The sequence below is a fragment of the Otolemur garnettii genome, unplaced genomic scaffold (genome assembly GCF_000181295.1).
Source record: "Otolemur garnettii isolate 467f Iridium unplaced genomic scaffold, OtoGar3 scaffold00088, whole genome shotgun sequence".
Lineage (NCBI taxonomy): Eukaryota > Metazoa > Chordata > Mammalia > Primates > Galagidae > Otolemur > Otolemur garnettii.
In genome coordinates this window covers 8,039,546-8,065,337 of record NW_003852483.1, presented here as the reverse complement: position 1 = coordinate 8,065,337, position 25,792 = coordinate 8,039,546, and the positions used below count along the sequence as shown (strand labels likewise).

The following is a 25,792-nucleotide window of genomic DNA, read 5'->3' as shown; positions in this document are numbered from 1 at the left end:
CAGCTGCTTGGGAGGCTGAGGCAAGATAATTGCTTAGCCCAGGAGTTTGAGGTTGCTGTGAACCATCTGGCATCACGGCTCACAGCAGCCTCAAAAGGAAAAAAAAAAATTCAAGTTTCAGATTTCCTTAAAAGCCTAACTAGATCATCACTATTGTTTTTAGAGCTGATACTACTCTCCTTTAGTTTAGCTTCTATTCTTTGTTATTATTGTTACGTTTGTTTTATTTGGTGGCAGTAATAAAATCTGTCAAGCCTAGGATTTTCTGCACAAAGAAAACAGGCAGTTCCTGTACTGTAGTCTCTTGAGGAATTCTTGTGATTTGGTTACATTTTATCATAAGTAAACAGTAAAATATCTGTGCTTCACAACTAACTGGTAAAGTACTGTAAGTGGGGAGAGTGCTGATAATTATAATAATATTCTTGATTCCTTCATCTACTATTCTTGATTCCTTATTCATTTGAATGGGTAGTGGAAAATCTGAACTCTAGTCCCTGTTTCCAGCAGTGATTTGACTCTAAGTGCTTTTCAGAAGTATGATTAGTTTATTTTTCTATGGAGGATGGATCACTTCTAAGAGCTAGTCTTTGCTGGTGATATTACTAGGATGGAAAAAACAGTCACATTTTCAGCAGCCATCACTCCTCCCCCTTTCCAGAACTCTTTCATCATCCCAAACTGAAATATGCCTGTTAATTACTAACTGCTCATTCATTCCTCCTTCTGGCCCCAGGTAGCACTATTCTATTTTCTGTTTCTATGAATTTGACCATTCTAGGTACCTAATACAAGTGGAATGTCTTTTATGTCTGGCTTATTTCACTTTGTATAATGTCCTCAAGGGTTATCCACGTTGTAGCAATGTCAGATTTCCTTTCTTTTTAAGGCTGAATAATATTCCATTGTATGTACATCCATTTTGCTTATCCATTCATATATTGGTAGACATTTGGGATTGTTCCTACTTTTTGTCTGTTGTGAATAATGCTGCTGTGAATGTTGGTGTGTGTTGTTGTTCATGTCCCTGCTTTCAGTTCTTTTAAGTATAATCATATACCTGGAAGTAGAATTGCTGGACTATATGGTAATACTATGTTTAACTTTTCTTTGGTGAGGGGGACGGGAGTCAGAGTCTCACTTTATCACTCTCAGTAGAGCAACCTCAAACACTTGGGTTCAAGCAATTCTCGTGCCTCAGCTTCCCAAGTAGCTGGGACTACAGGCGCCCACCACAATGCCTAGCTATTTTTAGAGACCAGATCTCGCTCTTGCTCAGGCTGATCTAGAACTCGTAAGCTCAAGTGATCCACCCGCCTAAGCCTCCCAGAGTGCTAGGATTACAGGCATGAGCCACTGAGCACAACTATGTTTAACTTTTTGAAGAACGACATACTCTTTTCCACCGTAGTTGTACAATTTTACATTCCCTCCTGCAAAGTGACAGCATTTCAATTTCTCTACAACCTCTTTAATATTTGCTATTGTCTGGGGGGGAAAGAGTCTGGTTAATAGCCAAACTAATGGGTATGAAGTAGTATCTTATTGTGGTTTTGATTTGCATTTTCCTAATGATAAGCGATTTTGAGCATATATTCATGTGCTGATTGGCTGTTTGTACATCTTTGGAGAAATGTCCAGGCAAGTCCTTTACTCAGTTTTTGAATTGGGTTTTTTGTTGTTGTTGTTGTTTTGTTTTGTTTTTATTTTTTGAGACAATGTCTCAAACTGTCACCCTGGGTAGAGTGCTGTGGCATCACAGCTCACAGAAATCTTAAACTCTTGGGCTTCAGCAATTCTCTTGCCTCAGCCTCCCAAGTAGCTGGGACTACAGGTGCCCACCACACACCTGGCTTTTTTTTGGTTGTAGTGTCATTGTTGTTTGGCAGGCCAGGGCTGGATTCAAACCCACCAGCTCCAGTGTATGTGGCTGGTGCCCTAGCTGCTGAGCTACAGGCGCTGAACCTGAATTGGTTTTTTTGGTGTTGAATTGTAGGAGTTCTTTATATTTTTTAGATAATTATTTTCTTGTGAAATACAGTAGAACCTCTGAAGACCACCCAAGGGACTGTAACAAACTGGTCAATATACAGACGTGGTCAACATAAGGAACCAGGCCTAGAAATAGCCATGTAGTACATGTCTGGTCTGTGGAAATTAGGTCAATTTAAAGAGGTGGTCGGCGATGGAGGTTCTACTGTATATCATTTGCAAATACATTCTCTGGGTTGTCTTTTTATTGTCTTGATAGTCTCCTTTGATGTACAAAAGTGTACATAAGTCTCCTTTGATGTACAAAAATTGTACATATTCATGGGGTATTTATAGTGATTTTTTGATAAATGTAATGTATATATTGATCAGATCAGGGTAATTTGCATATCTGTCATCTCATACATTTATCATTTCTCTTTGTTAGGGACATACAATACCCTCCTTCTAGCTACTTGAAACAGTGCACTGGGCGGTGCCTGTGGCTCGCTGTGTAGGGCACCGGCCCCATATACTGAGGGTGGCAGGTTCCAACCCAGCCCCGGCCAAACTGCAACAACAACATAAAAAATAGCCAGGTGTTGTGGCAGGCACCTATAGTCCCAGCTACTCAGGAGGCTGAGGCAAGAGAATCACCTAAGCCTAAGAGTTGGAGGTTGCTGTGAGCTATGACACCACGGTACTCTACCAAGGGCGACAGCTGTGCAGTATTAACCATACTCATCCTACAGTGGTATAGAACACTACAACTTATTCCTCCTATCTAGCTGTGATTTTGTGTCCTTTAATAAATCTCTCCCAAAGGTTTTTAATTTTAATGAAGTTTGGTTTATCTATCTCTTCATTTGCTGCCTATGTTTTAATGTCACATCCAAGAAATCATTGCCAGATTCAATGTCATAAAGATCTTTCCCTATGTTTTCCTCTAGGAATTTTATAATTTATGTCAAATATAGGCCTTTAATCCATTTTGAATTGGTTTTTACATGTGATATAAAGGAAGGATCCGATTCTTTTTTATGGGCATATCCAGTTTTCTCAGGACCATTTGTTAAAGAGACTGTCCTTCCGGCTCAACACCCATAGCTCAGTGAGTAGGGTGCTGGCCACATGCAGCCAGGCTGGCACGTTCAAGCCTGGCCCAGACCTGTTAAACAACAATGACAACTGCAACCAAAAATAGCCAGGCATTGTGGCCGAGTGCCTGTAGTCCCAGCTACTTGGGAGGCTGAGGCATGAGAATCACTTAAGTCCAGGAGTTTGAGGTTGTTGTGAGCTGTGATACCACGGCACTCCATCAAGGATGACATAGTGAGACTTGGTCTCAAAAAAAAAAAAAGAGAGAGAGAGAGATAGACTGTCCTTCCCCTCATATAACTATAAGTGCAAGGTTTTATTTCTGGGCTGTTTAGTCTGTTCCATTGGTCTATGTGTCTATACTTAATGCTAGTACCACACTGTTTTGAGTACTATATCTTTGTAGTTTTAAAATAAGGAATGTTAGTCTTCTTTTGTTGTTTGTTCTTCTTTTCAGGGTTCTTTTATTTATTTGGGGGGTCTCTTGAAATTCCATATGAATTTTAGGGTGTACTTTTTTTATTTCTGCAAAAAGTATCTTTGGGACTTTGGTGATTGTGTTCAGTCTGCCTGTCATTTTGAGTAGTGTTGTCCTCTTAACAATATTCAATCCTTTTTTAAAATTTTATTTTATTTTTTATTGTTTGGGATTCATTGAGGATACAAAGAATTAGGTATACTGATTGCATTTGTTATATGAAGTCCCTCTTATATTTGTATCCTGCCCCCAAGAGGTATGCCATACACCGTGACCCCCCTGTCTTCCTCCCTCCTCCCCTCTCCCCACTTGCTGATTCCCCTACCCCCCCAATTAGCTCATCTACTGCCTTCATATTAGAATAGAGTACATTGGATTCTTGCTTCTCCATTCTTGTGATCCTTTGCTCAAGAAGAATGTGTTCCACTTCCATCCAGGTTAATACGAAAGATGTAAAGTCTCCATCTTTTTTAATGAATAAGTAGTATTCCATAGTATACATATAGCACAGCTTATTAATCCATTCCTGGGTTGGTGGGCACTTAAGCTGTTTCCAGACTTTTTGGAGATTGTAAATTGAGCTGTAATAAATAGTCTAGTGCAAATGTCCTTATGATAAAAGGATTTTTTTTTGTTCTGGGTAGATGCCCAGTAATAGGATTGCAGGATCAAATGAGAGGTCTAATTTGAGTTCTTTGAGGATTCTCCCTATTTCCCTTCCAAAAAGGCTGTATAAGTTTGTAGTCTCACCAGGAGTGTAAAAGTGTTCTCTTCTTTCCACATACACTCAAGCATCTGCAGCTTTGAGACTTTGTGATGTGGGGCGATTGTCACTAGGGTTTAGGTGATATCTCAGGGTGGTTTTAATTTGCATTTATCTGGTGATTAGGGACAATGAGCATTTTTTCATATGTTTGTTTGCCATTTGTCTGTCTTCTTTAGGTAAGGATCTATTCATATCTCTTGCCCAGTGATATATGGGATTGTTAGGGTTTTTTTGTTGTTGTTGACTAATTTGAGTTCTCCATAGATCCTAGTAGTCAAGTTTTTGTCCGATTCATAATATGCAAATATCTTTTCCCATTCTGAAGGTTGTCTGTTTGCTTTGGTTGTTGTTTCCTTAGTTGTACAGAAGCTTTTCAGTTTAATTAAGTCCCATTTGTTTATTTGTGGTGGTGTTGCAAGTGCCACAGAAGTCTTCTTCATGAAATCTTTCCCCAGGCTGATATCTTCAAGTGTTTTCCCCACATTTTCTCTGATTTTTATTGTTTCATACCTTAGATCTACATCTTTTATCCATCTTGACTTAATTTTTGTAAGTGGTGAGAGATACTGGTCCAGTTTCAGTCTTTTACGTGTGGCTATCCACTTCTCCCAGCACCATTTATTGAGTAGGGACTCTTTTTCCCCAGTGCATGCTCTTATTTGGTTTATCAAATATCAGGTGGCTGTAAGAGGTTAGTTTCATCTCACGGTTTTCTATTACGTTCCAAATGTCAATGTCTCTATTTTTGTGCCAGTACTATGCTGTTTTGATCACTATGGCCTTATAGTGTAGCCAAAAGTCTGATAGGGTTATACCCCCAGCTTTGTTTTTATTACTAAGAATTGCCTTGGCTACACGTGGTTTCTTCTGGTTCCGTACAAAATGAAGAATTATTTTTTACAAATCTTGAAAGTCTGATGATGGTATTTTAATGGAGATTGCATTGAATCTATAGATTGCTTTGGGTAGAATAGACATTTTCACAATGTTGATTCTTCCCAATCCACGAACACAAGATGCCTTTCCTTTTATGTATGTCCTCTTTAGTTTCTTTCTTGAGTATTTATAAAGAATAAATTAAATTTAAATCTATTTCTTTAATTATAAAATTATTAAAGAATGAAACATTATTTAATATAATGGAATCAGCATATTTTTACTTTTTCTGATTTTTTCCCCATGGTACCTTCCAGATCTTGATAATATAATTTTTCTTATTTATCTTATTTTGCTTTTTTTTTTTTTTGGTACTTAGTCTATAGCCCTGGGGTTGAGTGCTGTAGTGTCATAGCTGACAGCAACCTCAGACTGTTGGACTTGAGTAATCTTCTTATCTCAGCCTCCCAAGTAGCTGGGAAGTGCCCACCACAACACCTAGATATTTTTAGAGACAGGGTCTTGCTCTTGCTCAGGCTGGTTTCAATATCCTGAGCTCAGGCAATCCACCTGCCTTAACCTCCCAGAGTGCTAGGATTACAGATGTGAGCCACCTCACCAGGCCTCTTATTTTTGCTGTTTAAGTTCCTATATAGGAAGGTATAAGATACCCATGCTCGTATTGTTGTCTTGTCTAGAAGTTCCAAAATTTTTCTTTAATTCTATGATTAAGGCTTTTTGCCAAGGCCCTTTGTCCCTGATCATTATTATATTTAAAACTACTGGATTTTAAATATTTTTAAATTTGAGAATTATTTTACAGTGTTTTTCTTTGGTAAGTTTAAGAATTCTAAAGAATATAGGAATACATTATTCTTCTGAAAACTAGAAACTTGGCAGGTATCTCCTCTGTTCACTTTTCCTAGTCTCAGTCTTATCACCGAGGCTTACTTTATCAGGTATATATTTCCAGATACCTCTATCAATTTGTTCAAAATTCTGATAGTATAAAAATTCCATTTTTCTGAATAAAACAGAAGTCCTTTATGTGGATTTTATTTTGCAATATTTTATTGTATATTCAGTTCACATGTGCTCACTCTTGTGCTAAGCACTTTGAAAGTATAAAGCTGTGTTCAGTGCTTTTAGTAAGCTTTCAATGATAGGGAAATGAGGCATGCACACAAATGATGAGAAAGCAGTATAATTATTATAATCATTAGTTATCAGAATAAGCGAACAGGTTAATAATCACTGGAAGAGTAATAATAGTGGCCTTAAGATATCACAGATGCTTTAATGAAAAATTTTCATCTGGGATCAACCTTGTAAATGGAGGGTAATTGAAAAACATATATCATTCTAGGTAGGAAAAAACAGAAACATGCTTATAAATGGGAATAAGTATGTATTCTGGGAATGGTATACAGCAACAACTTGATTCTGATGTATAATTTATATTTATATTGGAAATAATGTTGATACTTTCATGAATACAGTTCAGACTTATGTTTCTAATTCACTGATAATTTTGTATTTAACTTTAAAACAATGTGTGGATTAAGACTTTTGAGTGGGATGAAGGGAGAGGAAACTTATTTTAGTAACTTTAATCTAAAAGTATTGAGTCATCATAAATTATCACTATTAGCTTGAAGATAAGATTCTCATCATTAATAATATCAGTTCATCCTGGGTATGTAGAAAATGTTGCTCAGAAACTTTGTGAGATTTAGTTTATTAGGATAAACATGAGTCTAAATGGCTGGGAAAGTGGTGTGTAGTACCACCACAGAATACATTTTTTATCTTTAGACAGATTTGTTGATGAGATTCTCATTCCTATAATGTCAAAGAAAATATTTGCAATTATCTTAGATTTGAAAATTCTTAGAGTTGGAGAACCTTGTTATCTATCCTCTACGAAATGGATATTGATTTTTTTCTTATAAGCATACTGGTTTTAGCTTGCTTGACTTTTAAAAAATGTTTTGTGGTAGACATAGAATGTTAATATTAAGACAAAAGAATATATTTTACAAGCTTACAAATGACATTAACTGTGTGACCACAAAGCAGAATAACGTTGAACATTTCTGCATTAGCTCTTTATGAGAGACTAGAGTCCTATTTTATTTACAAAATTCTACCTAGGTATGAAACTATTTTCCTATTTCTCATGCTAAGTGAAAATATAATAAAATAGCTGCCTTGATAGGGAGAAAACAAAGTTCCTACTTCAAAAGGAATTATTGTGAATCATAAAAGAAAAATGGGAGATCACTGGAAATATTTAGCTTTTCAGAGTTTTTGGAACATCTGCCTTTAATGGTTTTGAAATAAAGTAAAGGCCAGGAAAAACAAACAGTTGAAAGTTTCTTGGACTTATCCTCTTACATCATTAGTAATAGCAATACACCTCATATTTGGGTACTTACATAAAAATACGTCTTTTAAGTGGCAGTGACATATAAACTAGAGGGAATTTGTAATGCTTTTGACATATTTTTACCTTACTTTGTTTGAATATAGGAATTCAGTCTTTTTACTTATTACATATAAAATTTTTGAACATCTTTGCTGAAAACATCAAATTCCTTCATAAAGGGATACAAAGTTAATATTAAACCAATACTTATATTCCTTTTGACATTATTAAGAGAGTATGAGTATGTGTGTACTTTACATGTTGTACTGATAGAGGTTAAAAGTATGAACCTATGGGTAATCTTTTTAAGCAAATAAAACTGTTTGGATGCTTTCCCAGGACTATTGGATTGCCCTCCAGGCGTATCTCTTCAATTCGGTCCCGAATGTAACGTGTGTCATTAGCCTTGCAGAATGTATCATCTGTAATTGAAGTTATGTTGTTAAACTGAAAAATAAGAAGAAAAAATTATTCAGAAAACTATTCAGAAATCTGAAATCAACCGTTCATATGCTTTGTCATAGGATCCCATAGAATATTTTATCAAAATAGTAATTTTTAATATTGTGTTAATAAAACCCTCTGTATATAATGCGAGCCTCCTTTTATAAATCTAAAATAAATGTGTTATTTTAGAAGAACAGACTACTTGCTGTTACTTAGAGTAATATTAGTAATTACTAATTAGTAATTAGTAAAATTAGTAATAACACAAAGTTCTGAGTAGTAATACTATCATTCTAGTTGGAGAAAGTATTCTATTCTCGAGTTTCAACTCAGAATGGGTGCTGTGTCCTTAAGTAGTCCAAAAAGTAAAAGAACAAATAGGAATTCTGTGACACCAAGAGACCAGTTTTAGTTTATTTTCATTCTCTCTTCACTTTTGCATTACTTCAAGTTGATATTGTACAGCCAGCTGAAAAGTCTCCAAAAGCAAATGTTTACCACTGTTTGGAGAAAGAAACAGAAATCAGAGGTCTAAGTGCCCCCTCATTTCAAATCTGTGTGTCAGATTACTGGTAACTATAAAATGCCAAGTGTACCCCTGGAGTAAAATCCCAGTCAACAGCAGCCTTTATACCTACTGTGCTGGTTCACTCATTATGCTCTGGATAGAACCTGGGCTTCTGGGCAGAAGAGCTCATTTAGCTAAATATTCATACTTTTAATAAGCAATTAACTATCACAGTACTCTAGTGATCTAATCAAAATTTGCATGTGAATACGTAAGATTTGCAATTAGTTACAAGATTTTGACCCGCAGGTAATTAAAGTCAGATATTGTGAAAAGAACCATCATACCTGAAGATGAATTACACGTAGACTTTCTGGTAAGTTAAGAGGCACAGATTCCAGGGCATTGTGGTCCAAGTAGAGGAAGGAGAGATTGTTCAATTTCTGTTAACAAAAGTTTTGTTATCAAGGTCTGTGCATTCCTTCACAGGATTCAAATGGGGGGGGGTATATTTGTGTGTGTGTGCAAGTATGATGTATGGTCCTTTACCTTCATCTCATCTCTGAATACCCAGCCCTGATACTAACATCTGAGGCCCTTTCAGTTAGTCTTGGGAGCAGCTAATGAAGTCAATCCCTACCTGATTGGACGTTGGTGCTCCCTTACTCTCTCCTGTACTTCCAGAGCTTCCCATCTGGAAGCTCCACCAATTTCTAGAAAGGTGGTGCAAAGTTATTACTCAAGAGATGTGTGTGCTTAGCAAAATGTTTCCTGAAATAATTTATTAAACGCTTAGCTTGATATGTTTTTTCTCCAAAGGGCTTTGTGTTGGATTACTCTTCATGATCAGTAACCCATTATTGTGTATGACTATATGCTATGAATTCAAGACGTGATTTCCCCTGACATTACTTTTTTTTTCCTTTTAAAGATGGTCTCACTCTGTTGTCTAGGCTATAGTGCAATAGCATGACAGAAGTTCATTGTAACTCCATACTCAGGCTCAAGAGATCCTCCTATCTCAGCCTCCTGAGTAGGTAGGATTACAGGTACATGCTACCATGCCCCGCTAATATTTTTTTTTATTCTTATTGGAGACAGGGTCTCTCTGTGTTGCCCAGGCTTGCCTTGAACTTTGGCTTCAAGTGATTCTCCCACCTCAGCTTCCCAAAATGCTGGGATTACAGTTTTTGGCTTTCAGTCCTGGCCTGATATTATCCTTGTACCTTAGCTTTGATATATATCCTCTAAAAAATAGTTTTTTTGATATAAGTTTCATTAATTTTTTTATTTTTCTAGAGACAGAGTTTTGCTCTATCACTTTCATTGGAATGCAGTGACATAATTGTAGCTTACTAAGTCGCTAAAACTATAGGCATATGCCACCATATCTAATTTTTAAAATTTTTTTGTGGTGCTGGGGTCTTGCTTCATTACCTAGGCTCATCTTGAACTTGTGACCTCAAATAATCCTCTGGCTTCAGCCTTCCAAAGGGCTGGGAATACAGGCATGAGTCACCATTCCTGACCTAATCCCTTCCACCACATGGGCACCGGCCTTCTTTCCTCCCAGTGTACTTCCTTTACATGGGTTAGAGTAACCTAGGTTTTACCATTAGCATAATGACAAAGTAGCCAAGTTTATCATTTTTATACCAACTTGTCATGAATTCCTTATGTAATACATGTGTAAATCCCAAAATATTTAAACATTCTTTTTGTGAAATGTCAATCATCTTTTATAGGTCTTTAACATCTTGGTTATTAATATGACCAACTCAGATTAATATTTTCAAAGACATTGATACCCTAAGAGTTCTTTAACTTCTGAATCTCTTGGAAGAAACATTAGAGGTACTCTGATATAACTTTAAAACATCTCGTAAAGCTGAAAAAGGATACCTCAAATGTAAACAAAAAGAAAAGGAAAGAAAAATTGAATATTTTTACATTTCCTAACAGACTATATTTGTGGACAGATTATATATTTGTGGGATTATCATAAACTATGAGCATTATTTTTTTTTAAATTTCAGGTTAATGTGAGTATACAAACAAGCAGGTCAAAATATTTGAATTTGTTAGGTAGAGTTCCTCTTGTAGTTATGTCTCACATTCAAAATGTGTACCAAACACCCCCATATGGTCGGTGCCTATTCAGTGGGAGCACTTTACCCCTCTTCCCCTCCCTTCATTTCCCCTCATTCCAACTTGAATTGAAATGAGTTTTTCTCCTATGTGGGCATGCATTAGATTGTCTACTGGCTTCGTGTTAGTATTGAGTACATTGAATAATTGCTTTTCCTATGAGAATGAATTTGTGATAGTTTTAGGACCTTCTATTAGGAATTATGTTTTGAAGCAACAGACTTTGCCTTTCAAATGAAGTTATGTCTGTTGTCAGCAGTAGTATAATCATCTCATCCTTTTATCTGAAGTTATCCTCCAGGACTAAGAATGATACCTCAGAGCTGTGGACATTGTCCTGGGTGGTTATTTCTATAGACCATGCGTTTTGCAACAACCTGGGTACATAAGTTAAAGTAGATTACCTTCTTGTTTTCCTACATAATATTTTCTTGGATTGCTAAATTAAAAATATAATTAATTTTTTTTTTTTTTGAGACAGTGTCACCCTTGATCTCCCTCAGTAGAGTGCTGTGGCATCACAGCTCACAGCAGCCTCAAACACAAGCAATGCTCTTTCCTCAGCCTCCCAAGTAGCTGGGACTACAGGCACCCGCCACAATGCCTTGCTATTTTTACAGACATGGTCTTGCTCTTGCTCAGGCTAGTCTCAAACTTCTGAGCTCAGGCAATCCACCCACCTTAGCCTCCCAGAGTGCTAGGATGACAGGTGTGAGCCACCATGCCAGACCTTTTAATTCTTACATGTAGATTTGTGTTAGATGGCATCATGAAATTCAAGGAAAGTCTATAGAATTTTACAGTCCAATATTTTTAAATATTAGAAGTCAAATTCAGTGTTTACTTTCGGAACTTTTTCTGGCCTTCATAAATTGTTGTTATTGTAATGGGAAAAGAAACACAGAGAAAGTGCATTTTGAGTTTTTGCAGACTGTAAGTGCCATGAGGGGGCCAATTGTGTCTGTCTAAACAAATATATTTGCTGTGTGGATAAGAGAAAAAAATGGGAAATAATGTAATCCCATGAAATTAAGATAAAAATATTAGATGCAGGTATAAACTAGGCTAAGTAAGCCTAATAGGATAGCTATTTGTTATGTAAATAATTTATCAAATCAAAATAGTTTTAAAATGTAACCAAAGCAATTCTAAACCATGGTTTCTGCTTTATATATCACATTATCAATAATACTTTGTGTAGTTTAACTATAAAATACTTACTTTGAATGCATTTGCTTTGATTCCTCTGCTCTTGATTTTGTTATATTTTGCATTAAATAAAGTGAGCTTGGGAGGAAGAACTGGAAGTTTTAGTAGTTGATTTTCAGCCAGTGAAAGTTCTTCTAACAGAGAAAGTTTTGAAAAAGTACCATCTTCTATGTCTTCTATCAGATTTCCCGTAAAATCAAGTCTTCTTAAGTTAGCTTGAGGGAAAAATATTCAAAAAATATAAAGTTAAATTTTCATTTATGATTGACTAAAAGAACATTTGTTTAACAGATATTCAAACATCTCTTACTTTTAGTGCTCAGTAGACTGTCTACAAATAATAGCTCAGTAAGATTTTGCTGAGTGAACATCAAGCATTTTTTTGTACCTGACACTGGTCCCCCTTCTAAGTGGAGTTCTAGAATCTCAAGTTTGGAAGGAATCTTAAAGTTAATGGAGTCTTTCTTTTTTTTTTTGAGACAGAGTCTCACTATGTCACCCTCAGTAGAGTGCCCTGACGTCACAGCTCATTGCAACCTCTAACTCTTGGGCTTAAGCGATTCTCTTGCCTCACCCTTTCAAGTAGCTGTGAGTACCCGACACTTGGTTATTTTTTTGTTGCAGTGTCGTTCAGCAGGCTTGGGTCAGGTTCGAACCCACCAGCCTTGGTGTACGTGGCTGGCACCCAAACCACTGAGTACAGGCACTCAAGCCATTAGTGGAATCTTTCTATGCTCTCTCTTTGAATTCCTCAGAATGTTCAGGCAGTTTGAAAGAAATTCTTATTATAAATCATAAAAAGTAGTCATTGATCGAATAGAATGATATGATAGTTTGGATATATTTTTTAGACATCCTCTGTAGAGCGCTGTGATTTCAGAGCTCACAGCAATCTCAAACTATTGGGCTCAAGCAACTCTCTTGTCTCAGCTTCCTGAGTAGCTAGGACTACAGGTGCCTGCCACAATGCCTGGCTATTTTTAGAGATGGGGTCTCACTCTTGCTCAGGCTGGTCTTGAACCTGTGAGCTCAGGTAATCCACCTGCCTTAGCCTCCCAGAGTGCTAGGATTATAGGCATGAGCCACTGCGGGAGCCTAATAGTTGGGATTTGTTGCTTCCATATTACATATAATTGTAAGTATGTTATCTTAATCATAATCATACCTTATTGCATAACAACAAAGACAACAATGTTTCCTGATTTATTAGAGTGATACATACTGAGAGACAGAAAAAGTATTTGTGTGTTTGTGTCTGGGAAATATAGTTACTTCTCATTCATAGTAGTCGTGTTCTATAAAATCACTATAAACTCTAAATTAGTGAATACTGAACTGTTACTCCTAGAGGAAGTACAGGATTAGGTTCCTGTGAATCCCACATTAGATCTAATCCCAGGATTAGATCCCTGTGATCACACATTTTCAACTGTCAGTTGATACATAACCTTGTTTTATGTGTGTTCTTGTTTAAAGATATCTTATTTAATATATATTATTGATTCATTAACATTGCAGTATAACTCATGCCTGAATGAAGCATATCTAACATGTATTTTGTCTGTAAGGCATGTAATAACCTTCTTACACTTAAGAACGTTAGCACTTAAATTCACCTCAACTGGGAACATGTATGTCATTTAACTCAAAATGTTTGCCACTCAACCCATCACAGGTGTTAATTTTGGGGTTACAAATAAATTTCAACAAATAGGTAATTCACAAATATGGAATCCACAAATAATGAGACTCAACTATACTTCAGGTCATAGTTGGGAGCTACCAATGGCAGCATGAATTCAATTCTGGTAAATCTGATAAATGTGTATGTGTTTCTTAGTGTAATTTTCTTCAGAAACTCTTGAGAACATAGCAGTCTAGAAAACTGAAAAGAAATTTATGATCCAGGATTAGGGTTTGATACTACAGAAATGGGAGATTCTGGTGTGTCCATTGCAACACCCTTGTCGGGTTAAGGCTCGATACAAGCATAAGATTGTTAATGACCTGTTAAGAAATTAAAATGCTACTGTTCTCAATACTGTTTCCTTATTAGAATCATCCAACGGGTTTGGTTGTTTTTTAAAGATCCTGGCTGGGCCTTACCAAGACTTGAGTTAGAACCTCTGGGAAAGGAGTTGGTATCTTTTCAGTATCTTAAAAATAATTTCTATAGATATTTTTAATATATAGTCAGGCTTTAAGAGTGATAAGCTACAGTAAGAAAAAGCAGTTTCTGTGCTTTAATTATTGAAGGTAAAAAATAAAATGTTATTTGTTGGAGGAGCATCTTAGTTATATTGGAGAAATATCCTAGTTATATCGGTGCTGTTCATGATCTGAGGAAAAGGATCCTGAAGTATTTGGTTGAGAAGATATAGTTGCCCATATATTAAACAGGTTGTCAACGTACACACTGAAGTTGATAATAAAGATCACAGAATATGTCCAAATGGAAAGGTAATTCACCAACAAACTAATAGATTTTTGTGAAGTGTGGTAGATACTTAATATACTCCAACAGTGACAACCCTCCCTCTATGAGGTAGGTTGCAACTATGTGGAGCCTTGTGTTTGTATGAGTTAAATAATAATATGAGTTAATACTAATATCTTATTTAAACTTACGTATGTCTGCAAAATCTTTGGCAGTCAGCTTTTTAATTTTGTTGAATCGTGCATAAAGATAGGCTGATTCCTTTGGCAGGGGTGGTACAGTGTCAATGTCAACTTCTTCACAGTATACAGAACCACTTAAACAAACACACAACAGGCACGTGGGCATTTCTAAATCAAGAAAAAAAGTCAAAAAATTATAAACAGTAACTTTAAAATATTTGGCTCCTACTGGTAAAATTATTGCTATCATGAATTCTGTTACTAATTTGAAGATATATTTTACAGAATCATAGGTGATAACAGGAAAAATATTCAGTCTTGGTAACTTGTGACCTGCATGGTGCTTGATAATTCTCTAGAATATTATCTTGAGAGTCTGCAGTCCACACTCTTTTTATTCTGTTTTATTGATGATCACTTGACTGCTGAATTGATTGACAATTTTATTTCTTCATATGAATACCAAAAAAATTCATAAAGTTGAAGTTAAGGTAAGCAGAAGGTTGATTTATGAAGTTTAATATGTAAGAAACATATTTCAGATTGGTGATAGTAACTAATGACTTTAGAAACCACTTCTTAAATGAGCAAACCATTAAATTAAAAATTAGAGTTATCATTGGCACTGTTAGGATCCCTTAACACCTCCAAGTCATTCATTGCATTTGTCAAGCCTCTTTCCTTTAACCTAGAATAGTTTCTTAGTCTTTGTTTTTCACACTTTTCACTTTGTTTGAAAAATACAGAGCTTTTTTCCCTCGTTTAGTTTTCTTTTTCTTAAATTTTCTTTCCTTTCTTTTTTTCTTTTTTTTTAAAGATGAGTCTTTCTTTGTTGCCTGGCCTGGTCTTAAACTCCTGGCCTTAAGTGATCTTCCCACCTAAGCCTCCTGAGTAGCTGGGGTTACAGGCATGAGCCATCACTCCTGATTTAATTTTATTTTTCAGGGCATATTTTTTTGCAGAATGTCTTTTAGTTGACAGAGATTCCTCACTTTTGGTAGGAGTACCATGGCAATGATAGCGCATCCTCAGTACCCTCTCTGTTTATCCCATTCGTTACACTATCTTTGGTCACTTGGTTCAAGTGGTGTCAGCTGCGTTTCTCTGTTACTGTTTTTCACCTTGTAATTAATATGTCTTCTGGACAAGTCCTTTGAGACTCTTAATGTCTGGTGTGTCATCAGACTCTTGCCCATTAGTTTTAGCATCTGTTGATGATTATTCCCTAAGTCATTTATCACTGTGATAGTAGCCAAATAGTGATTTTCTAATTCTATCATTTCTTTTACATTTGTCAGTTGGCATTCTGCTGTAAAGTGGAGGTTTCCCTTCTATCTGTTTTTTTATATCAGTATGAACTTATATATTCTCTGTCGCATGAATCATGATCCATTGCCATCATGTTTATTTTTATAATCAAATTTTCACAGATTACCCAAGGAGGGCCCTTTCCAGCTTTTTTCCTGCCACAGCTTTTTGTAATTGACATACAATAAATTTTATGTATTGAAATTGTATAGTTTATAAGTTTTTTACATGAAACTTTCACCACAATTGAGGTAATTAACATATTGACCACCCCCAAATGTTTTCTCATGCCCCTTAGTAATCCCTTTAAGTTCTTGGAGCAAGTAGAATTCTTATACACTACTGGTGAAAATCTAGAATCACACAAGCCTTAGGAAAATAGTTTGAGACTTTATTCAAAAGGTAAGACCCAGTCATTGCACTCCTACCCAAGAGAAATGAAAGTATTAAGTCCATGCAAATATGTCCATATTGTTCATAGCAGCTTTGTTTGAAATCGCCAAAACCTAGAAACAACCCAAATGTCCCCAGCCAACCATTGATCTGCTTTGTGATGTGTATACCTAAATGTAAACTTTGCACTGAAGAGAATTTTCTATCAAAATTGTGGAGTATATTCTCTTTTTTCTAGCTTCTTTCACTCAGCATCATTATTTTGAGATTCATCCATTGTTACATGTAGAGGTAGTTCATTCCTCTTTATTACCGACTAGTATTCTGTTGTCTGAATATATACAAACTGTATGGTCATCTCCTGATTTCAAAGCAGTCCTCCTACTTCAGCTTCCTAGTTGCTCAGACTACAGGTGCCAGCCACAACACCCATATAACTTTTTTCATTTTGAGTAGAGATGAGGTCTTGCTCTTGTGTAGGCAGGTCTGGAACTCCTGAGCTTAAGTGATGCTCCTGCTTCGACCTTCCAGGATGCTAAGATTACATGTGCCTGGCCTCAAGATTCTTTTTAAATTTTCCTATGGTTGTCTGGTTCTTCTAGTACCATTTTTAAAGATTATTCTTTCCACATTGAATTGTTTGTCATATTGTCAAAAAAACAGTTGACCATCTTGTGTAATCCTGTTTCTAGACTCTTACTCTGTTCATCTTTTTTTTTTTTGTCTCACTTTGTTGCTCTTGGTAGCGTGGTGTCGCATCACAGTTCACAGCAAACTCAAACTCTTGGGCTCAAGCAATTCTCTTGCCTCAGCTGCCCAATTAGGTGGGACTACAGGACCCACAACAGGTCTCAGCTATTTTTTAGAGATGGGGTCTTGCTCTGGTTTAAGCTGGTCTATACCCATCTTGGCGTCCCAGAGTGTTGGAATTACAAATGTGAACCACTGCAATCGGCCCTATCTATTTTTTTTTATATTTATGCCAATACTGCAATATCTTGATTCCTGTACCCTTTATAGTAAGTCTTTCTAGCATAAATGCTTCAACTTTGTTCTTCAATGTTGTTTTGACTATTCTGGGTCCTTTGCATTTTCATATAAATTTTAGAATCAGCTTGTTAATTTTTTTAAAAAGCCTATTATGATTTTGATTAGATTTGTGTTGAGTCTATGAATAAGTTTGGAGAACATTAACATCTTGATGATATTAAGGCTTCCAACACCTCCTTCAGTTCAGGTCTTCTTATATTGTTGTCTAGATTTCAGTGTGTAGGTTTTATGTATCTCTTAAACATGTATACCTTTATTTATTTCATATATTTTGATGGATTTTTAGAAGAACTTCAGGAACTTCCTTTTTTTTTTAGCATTGTAAGACATCCCGAACCAATCTTGGATTTTTCCTTCCCCCAACCCTGAAATCAACTGTCTCTTCAAGAAGCACTGGAGATAGAGTCTCACTTTGTTGCCTTTTAGTGGAAAGTGGTGTTAGAAACCAAGATCGAAGTGCTAGGTATGCTCATTGCCGTTTCTAGGCTCTTTCAGCAGAGAGAACTAGGAACTATCAGTGTGTGTCTATTGTGTCTGTATCCGTATATAATATGCACATATGTATAATATGTACATGTAATTATATGTACACACTGTTTGCTCACATGTATACATAAATACATACCATGTGCATACGTACACACACTCAGATGAAAACACATCTATATTTCAGTATTTCTTTATAAAAGCCATGAGTCAATACTAATATCTTCCATTGTGGTCCAACTCTACAAACTATTTTTTAAAGGATTTTGCTGTGTTGCCTAGGCTAGAGTGCAGCAGTATCTTCATAGCTCAACCTCAGATTCCTAAGTTCAAGCAATCTTCCTGCCTCAACCTCCTAAGCACCTAGGACTACAGGCACAAGCCACCATACCCAGCTTGTTTTTCTATGTTTTATAGAGATGGTATCTTGTATATTGCTCAGGCTGGTGTTGAACTCCTGTTCTCAAGAGATCCTCTTGCCTTGGCTTCTCAAAGTGCTGGGGATTTAGGCCTGAGCCATCAGTTCTGGCCCTACATTGTTCTTTCTAACCTTCTACATTTTCATGTTTGTAATGCTCTTCTCTGACAGTGTGAAACCTAGTTCTCATTATGTATAATGTGTATTTAATTGCTCACTTCTAGAACACACATTAAGTAGCTTCAATATTGCTAATTCATAACACCATGGAAAACAAACCCACTCACTGAAGTTAGTATTTCTTTATAGTCCTTGCCCTTAGCCTGGAAGTATATTGTCAAAATGCTGTATTTAATGCTTGTTTGAATTAGATTTTTTTCCTTCTCCAGTATGTTATAATATTAATTTGAAATATAATTAAGTTTTAACTTTTCTGTTTGTATTCCAACTTTGATTCTTTTTACCTGTTTCCTTTTAGTTTTATTCATATATCAAATTCGTATTTATTTATATTGCCTGTTTGAAACATTAGCATTGTTCTAAAAACCAATTCAACCCAAAAAATGTTTAATCAGAGAATTGTCACTCCCTCTCCCACAATTCCTCTTTGGCCCAGGGTTTTTTTGGTGCTTTTTTGTTTGTTTGTTTTTTTCCCACAGACATGTACATTTTCTGATATCCCTTTCTTTCTTATATGAAAGGTAACATAGATACGTCCTGTATGGCTATATCAAAAAGTAAACATCTGTTTGATTTTGTTAGCTATATTGCCAAATTCCTATGTAAAAGTACTGATTTGTCTTCCTGCTAGCAGCCTATGAAAGTATCTTAGCCCACAGCCTTGCTAATGAAGTATATTATCGTATATAGTTACACTTTGATTTTGTCAATCAGGTTAAAAAATGGTATCTCAGTGTAATTTTAATTTGCATGTCTCTGTGTGTGAGGTGGAATATCTTTTTCAATCAAATCATTTTTATCTTATTTTTATTTTTGAGACAGAGTCTCACTCTTTCGCCCTGGGCAACCTCAAAGTCTTGGACTCAAGAGATCCTCTGGTCTCAGCCTCCTAAGTAGCTGAGACTACAAGTGCCAGCCTCAATACCCAGCCAATTTTTCTATTTTTAGTAGAAACAGTTTCTCACTCTTGCTCAGGCTGGTCTCCAACTCCTGAACTCAAGCAAGTTCATCTGCCTTGGCCTGCTAGACTGCCAGGATTATAGGCATGAGCCACCTTGTCTGACCTCTTTTGCCCATTTTCCCAATGCAATTTAGGTCAGTTTCTTTTCTTCGATATTTAAATTTTTTATAAATAAGAGATACTACCTGTTTATCTAGTTATCTGTTTATTCTCTATCTAGTTACAGTATTTACCTGTAATTTTATGTTGCAAATATTTTTCCCAGTTTTCAATTGTCTTTGTTTTTGTAACATGCATTCTTGGGATCAAATTTATTGTTCTTTTCTGTTATTCTCTCTGGATTTTGAGGCATCCTATACCCAGATTATTTTCTAGTGCTTATATAGTTTAGATTCCTAATCTATTTGGAGTCAATTTTTCTGTGTTAAGCTATGGATCTAATTATATCCATTTCCAAATGGCTTCCTAGTTCTCCTAGCATTGTTTTTTAAAAACACCATTTTTACTTCAGTGATTTAGTGGTACCTTTATTGAATACTAAATTTTCATGTGTATTTTTGTTTCTGGACTTCATATTCTGTTCTTTTCTTTCTTTCTTTTTTTTTTTCTTTTTTTTTTTGAGACAAAGTCTCTCTATGTTTCCCTCAGTAGAGTGCCATGGTTTCTCAGCTCACAGCAACCTCAAAATTGGGCTTAAATGATTCTCTTGCCTCACCCTCCCACGTAGCTGGGACTATAGCCACCCACCACAACACCTGGCTATTTTTGGTTGCAGTTGTCATTGTTGTTTAGCAGGCCGGGGCCAGGCTCAAACCCACCAGCCTCAACGTATGTGGCCAGTGCCCTAACTCACTAAGCTACATATGTGCTCTGACCCTTATATTCTACTGGTCTTTTTGTCTATTCATATTACCAGTGTCATGTACCTCTCTTTGTTCAGTATTTCCCCTATTTGCGTATGTTTTTCCATGTGAATTTTGGAATCAGTTTTTTTTAGCTTTATAAGACATTTATTGGTAGTTTTAGTGGGATTACCTAAAATTTATAAATTTAGAAAGAATTGACATCTTTATGATGTTGAGTTATCCTATCCAAGAACAAGAGATTTCTTTCCATTTGTTCAAGTCTATTTTTGCATAATACTTACCACATCTTTAAAGGTCATTTTAATTTTATTATAGCAGTATAGAAATTAGTGTGTGATTTTTGTCCTCCTATTTTGGTGTAAAATACAGTTCTATGATGGAGCAAGAATAAATCAAATAATATGGAAACTGTTAAGTAGGACTTGTTATTTTACGATGTTTTCTGTTGTTTTAATGGAAATGTACATTATAGTTACATATATGGACACTTATGTGAGTTTCTTGAAGGCAAGAGTTATATTTTATTTATCCTGATGCTATATACTGTATTTGGAAAAGAATCAGTGTTTCAGTATTTCTTCAATTGATTATACAAGATATGGACAGAAAGTCACACTTTGTGGAGGCTAATTATGGACTTACCTCTGGTAGTTCTTGAATGTTTTTGTCCATTTTTTCATTTATAATGTGCAACGACAAATGATGTGCACTCCCAATATACCTATTTGACTTTATTGTTAGAAATAAAATTCCACTGTTTGTATTTACTCTATCTTGAGGCAAGTTTTGATTACTACAAAGAATAAAGTTCCATTACAGCTATTTTTAGAAGACCCTTTTTGAAAATGATTAAACAATAGAATAATCTTACCATCATTTTCTCTTTTGGAGGGTAATGGTGTTATACTCTCATCTTTTTGTAATTGAAGACTTTTCTTATCAGGTATTATCACAGTTTTTTTTTCCTATTAGAAAAAAAGTACATTATCTGTTGTGATAAAGTGACTTTACAATCTAGGGATCACAGATGACACTTATCTTCTTCTTTTTTTTTTTTTTTTTTTTTGCAGTTTTTTTGGCTGGGGCTGGGTTTGAACTCGCCACCTCCAGCATATGGGGCCGGCACCCTACCCCTTTGAGCCACAGGTGCTGCCCGACACTTACCTTCTCAGAGTTATAATTAGTGGCATTTATTTTTCCTCCATTTGGATTTTATACATAATCCTATTTCATCATTCATCAAATTATAATGTCAATATTTATTCAGCTTGTTTTCATTCTAGAGACCATGAGCTCCTTGAGTAAAAGAAGCAGGTCTTTTTCATTTTTATATGTCCCATGGCTGAACTCAGTGGTTAATAAATGTTGAACACACTGAAATTCCAAATGAGAGGTAGAAGAGAATTCTCAGAATTGGAGTGAGAGTCTTTCTGAGGTGAAACTGTTATTCCTCATGATTGTCGTGTAAGGTGAGTTCCATGTTCAGATTCTGCCATTTTGAGTGGGATGAGAACTCTAGCCATGTGACACATGTGAAGTACTGATTAAGGTCTTTTGTCTCCTCCACGGTGAACTTTTACCTATATGCTTCAGTTAAGGCTTGGCCCTACCAACCAGCTCAGACCACTAGCACAGTCCATTAATTAACTCTGAGGGAATTCACATCAATATCATTAACTCTCTTTTTCCTGTTTTTGGAGAGTACATTTTCTGCCATTAGATTACAGGATGTTATACGGGGTGCTACTAGTCTTTCTACCCTTTGTATATGTTCTGCTTCGGTCTCAGTCTTGTTTCCTGACTCTGCCCTTCACCTTCATTCTCCTGTCTGTATGCTAGTTGAACGTCCTCCCTCCATTCTGCGTTTTTACATGTACATCAAGTCCTGTTGACTTCTCTCCCATTCCACAAATATCTTATCCCTGAATTTGTATTAAGCTAGTGAAACTTCTAAAGCCCTATAAAGAGAAGCAGAGGGAAAAATCATCTCTAAAGTTATTACTTTTTAGAGAACAGGAAATTTTGAAAGTGTTTTTGATTAATTCAAATCATCCAAGTAAACCAGTAGCTTATGTTATGATCAGGGTTGCTTTTTTTTTAAACTTGAAGCTATGACTAGCCTGTCTTTTTTGTCTTAGTAATGAGCAAAAATAATGTTATCATATTAACTAACTCCACTGAGCAAAACTGTGGTGTTGACATATGCTCATTGTGTGTCCCCCACTAAAGGAGAAAGCAGCATTCATAACTGGTCAATCTTAAACACTGTGCCATCTAATCTATAGTGGAAAGGAACTTCTGATATAATCAGTATTGTTGTATCTTAGCTGCATTTCTCATTTTCCATGATTTATGTGTTTGTATGTGACACATGAAGTGGGTAACAGATACTTATGTGCTATATTAACTTTTCCCTTACCCAGCATTCATTTCTGTTTGCCAAGAAAACCACAAGTAATTACTTTGCCCATAAAGGTAGAGTATGAGTGATGTAGTGTAAAAGCCATCCCTGCAGAGTGTTAACTCAATTATAGTTACAGTTACTTAGTGCAAATTGATAGAAGGTCTAAATCATTAAAACTGATTAGAAAAGAAAGCCCAATATTAAGTAATTTTTAATTTTCCAGTACTATTTGTAATTGGCACACATAAATTCTAAAATGCTATAGATACCAAAATAATCAGCATTCTATTTATTTCCTTAAACTGTTTTTCTAAAATAATAAATCTTTAGCTGATAATTCATCTTTGTTTCTCCGAATACAGCATTCTTCTAATTTATTTTTGAAGCAATATGATACATACATATAGGACATTGTGTAACATTATTTAACATATAAATTGCAACTGGTCAGGCATCATCATAAAGTATAGTTTTCCTTACATTTTATATTTTGGTTACTGAAGATACTGTTTGGTTGGCATAGGTACTGTCTGTTAATCTGGGAGGCATGCATACTCTAAAAATATAATCTTAGGGACAATTATTATGAATTACTATGAATCATTTAAAGTGTTTTTCCTTTCCTCCTATCAGACACATTCAGAAAAACAAAAACATGCATTTAAATGGGTACTATTTTAGAAGCTAAATTTAGAGTAGAAATAAAGTACCTTAATGTTTTTTCCATCCAGGTATTTATCCTCATAATCTTGGCTAAATATACTTTCTTCAAAATTATCTGTTCCATAATCATAGGTAATGCGTGGGTCCTGCTGAGTTGATGGTGCTGGCTTTATCAGAGGCACAAAAAGTAACAGGAGAAGTGTAGACTGAAGAGTCTTCATTTTTGCAAAAATCAAGGTGACTGGAAATTAGTAAACTAGTGGCCTGCTGACTGTGGGACAAAACTCTTTTTCCCTGGAAATAAAAACACAGACCTTCGAAGCAATATTTAAAAGCTTAGAGGATGTTTTGGCAGGGTGTACGCAGTAGGGGCCAAAGAACAAGTATTTAACCCTTAGTGATCTTTAATTAGATGTTAACAATTTTTATGTATCAGTGAACATTCTAAAAAATACTTTCAGAAAATAGTTTTATTTCTTCTCTATCAAAAATCCAGAAATGTTGATGATTTAAGTTTCTTAATAATTGTGTACCTTCAAAAGAGGGACAGATGTGCAATTGAATTCTGCTTAGGATACCTGTAGTATAAATAGTTAAAATGAAGACTCATGATTCTATCTCATGTGAGTTAAAAATATCATATTTCAACTTAGCTGCTTTATAAGAACTCTTGATTTGTATTGGTATGAACAGAAATAAGTTCCAAGAAAGGTTTAAAGCTTAAACCTTAAATTTAACATTATGAAAAGTAGTCATTAACACTTAACTTTTTAGGTGGTACTGAATATAGGAAAAGCCATATGTCTTTACTTTTCTTGGTTTTGTAATTTTAATTACAAAATTCTTTTCAGTACTTTTAGTTAATCATATTGCTTTTTAAATTTAAACTATGAAACTAAAAAAATAGTATTGCCTACTGGAGAAAACATAGAACTTTAATCAAGGAACTTTGGGGAATATAATGAAAAGTATTCGTTTAGGCTTACTAGTAAATTTTATCTGGTCGATGCACGTTTCAGATTTTTTCTTAAGTAACTTCAAACATAGTCACTCAGAGTTGCTGATGCTGCATTATGGATGCCAGTTTGTCAAAAATCCAGTGGTTGAAAATGAACAATAAAATGCATTTGTGACTTTGCAAAACCTGTTCTTGCCTGCATGGATGTTAAAGTTATACAGTGATACATATAAGTACTTGCTAGAAAATGTTCGAGGTAACTGAAACTTAAACAAATTAGAGATAGCCTTTACATTGTTTAAGACTGTTAGATTAGTTACACTTTAACAAACAATATTTAAAATAATATGTGAAAAACAAGCCTACCGTTATAGCAGTTTTGAAGTTTTTTGTGATTTTCCTCAATAGATGTTCATGTCTGTGCATTAGCCCCAAGTGGGAGGGTGAAAGAGGAAAGCTGTAGATTGATTTCAAACTGCTGAATAAAATGTCAGGGCCTAACAGCTTTAAGAGCAGTTTCCGTGTGGTAGAGATTTCTGCCAACATTCTTTCTCTAGGGTGAAATGCAGTGTGTTGTACAAGGGAACTGTGCTGAAGATACTCGTAACTGCTCTTATACTGTTTTAACTAATTGACTGTAAACTTGTGTCATTTTATTATTGTGTAATACGCACTAATATTTTCATGAAGATTAGTTTATGAAAATGATAGTTATAAAATCATGCTTCTCATTTGGTAATTTCCCTGGAGGCAAAACATCTGCTATTTGAATGAAATCGAACACCAAAAAAAGCATAGTCTAGCTCTTTATTTTATGAGGACTAAAATATTATCTTAATACTATAACTAATACAAAAGCTAGAAAATTCCAATGTAAAAATTAGTTTTTGCACTAATTGGTTTATTATTAGTTTTGTCATTTGGGATTTTCTTCTCTCCTTTGTTTTAGTTACATGTAGCAAAACTGCAGCATAAGAATTCACTTTTTAGAAATAAATTTGATGTATAATTTTAGGGGTAGATAGTTAAAAGATATTTTTGTTTGATGAATGAAGGAAACTTTATATAAACTATTTTAAAATTAAATTTTACAAGTTAAAGTGGTATTGTAGATACCACATGATTTTTAGAAAAAAGATTCACTTTTTTTTTTATTCTTTGATGCTTTTAGCAATCGAGGTAACATTTCTCTCTCCTAAGCTAAACATTTAACAAGTATGTATAAATACCAGTTCTCTTTCCTAGTCAAAATTGGTTTTAGAGACCTACAAATAAAAGTTTAAATAAATTGACTTTAATACTCAAGTTTTTACTTGACCATGAACTATTTTAAATTTAATTCTGATCTTCTCTGATTTTGTTAATATAAATTGTTGGTTTTATAGCTTTAAAGGGAAAATAAAAAACTTTTTAAGTCTTTGAAAGATATAATAATGAAATAGCAGAAGCTGACTTGTATTATGCAACAATTTAACAAGATGTTGAGTAGTAAGCTGGCTAGATATCATACTCAAATTTAGAGAAACTTAGAGATTTATGGTTTAATTAATGGTGGTA

At 35.2% G+C, this 25,792-nt stretch overlaps 2 protein-coding genes across 4 annotated transcripts in view; one reads left to right on the top strand and one right to left on the bottom strand.

Moving 5' to 3' along the window:
* Nucleotides 1-25,792, top strand: part of CENPP (centromere protein P) — a 250,447-nt gene that overhangs the window by 44,566 nt on the left and 180,089 nt on the right. The window lies entirely within an intron of this gene.
* On the bottom strand, nucleotides 7,238-24,802 carry OGN (osteoglycin). Of its 3 annotated transcripts, none has more exons than XM_003795046.2 (7): nucleotides 24,602-24,802; nucleotides 23,325-23,571; nucleotides 21,082-21,175; nucleotides 14,558-14,716; nucleotides 11,942-12,144; nucleotides 8,920-9,015; nucleotides 7,481-8,064 (listed from the first exon to the last, which is right to left on the bottom strand). In XM_003795046.2, exons 2-7 carry the CDS (start codon nucleotides 23,496-23,498, stop codon nucleotides 7,894-7,896), a joined length of 897 nt encoding a protein of 298 aa, XP_003795094.1. In that variant the 5' UTR covers nucleotides 23,499-23,571; nucleotides 24,602-24,802; the 3' UTR covers nucleotides 7,481-7,893. The 3 variants fall into 3 exon arrangements, with proteins under 3 accessions (XP_023372007.1, XP_003795094.1, XP_003795095.1); XM_003795047.2 differs by having other exon boundaries at nucleotides 7,807-8,064; nucleotides 23,325-23,492; nucleotides 24,602-24,799; XM_023516239.1 differs by lacking the exon at nucleotides 24,602-24,802 and having other exon boundaries at nucleotides 7,238-8,064; nucleotides 23,325-23,603.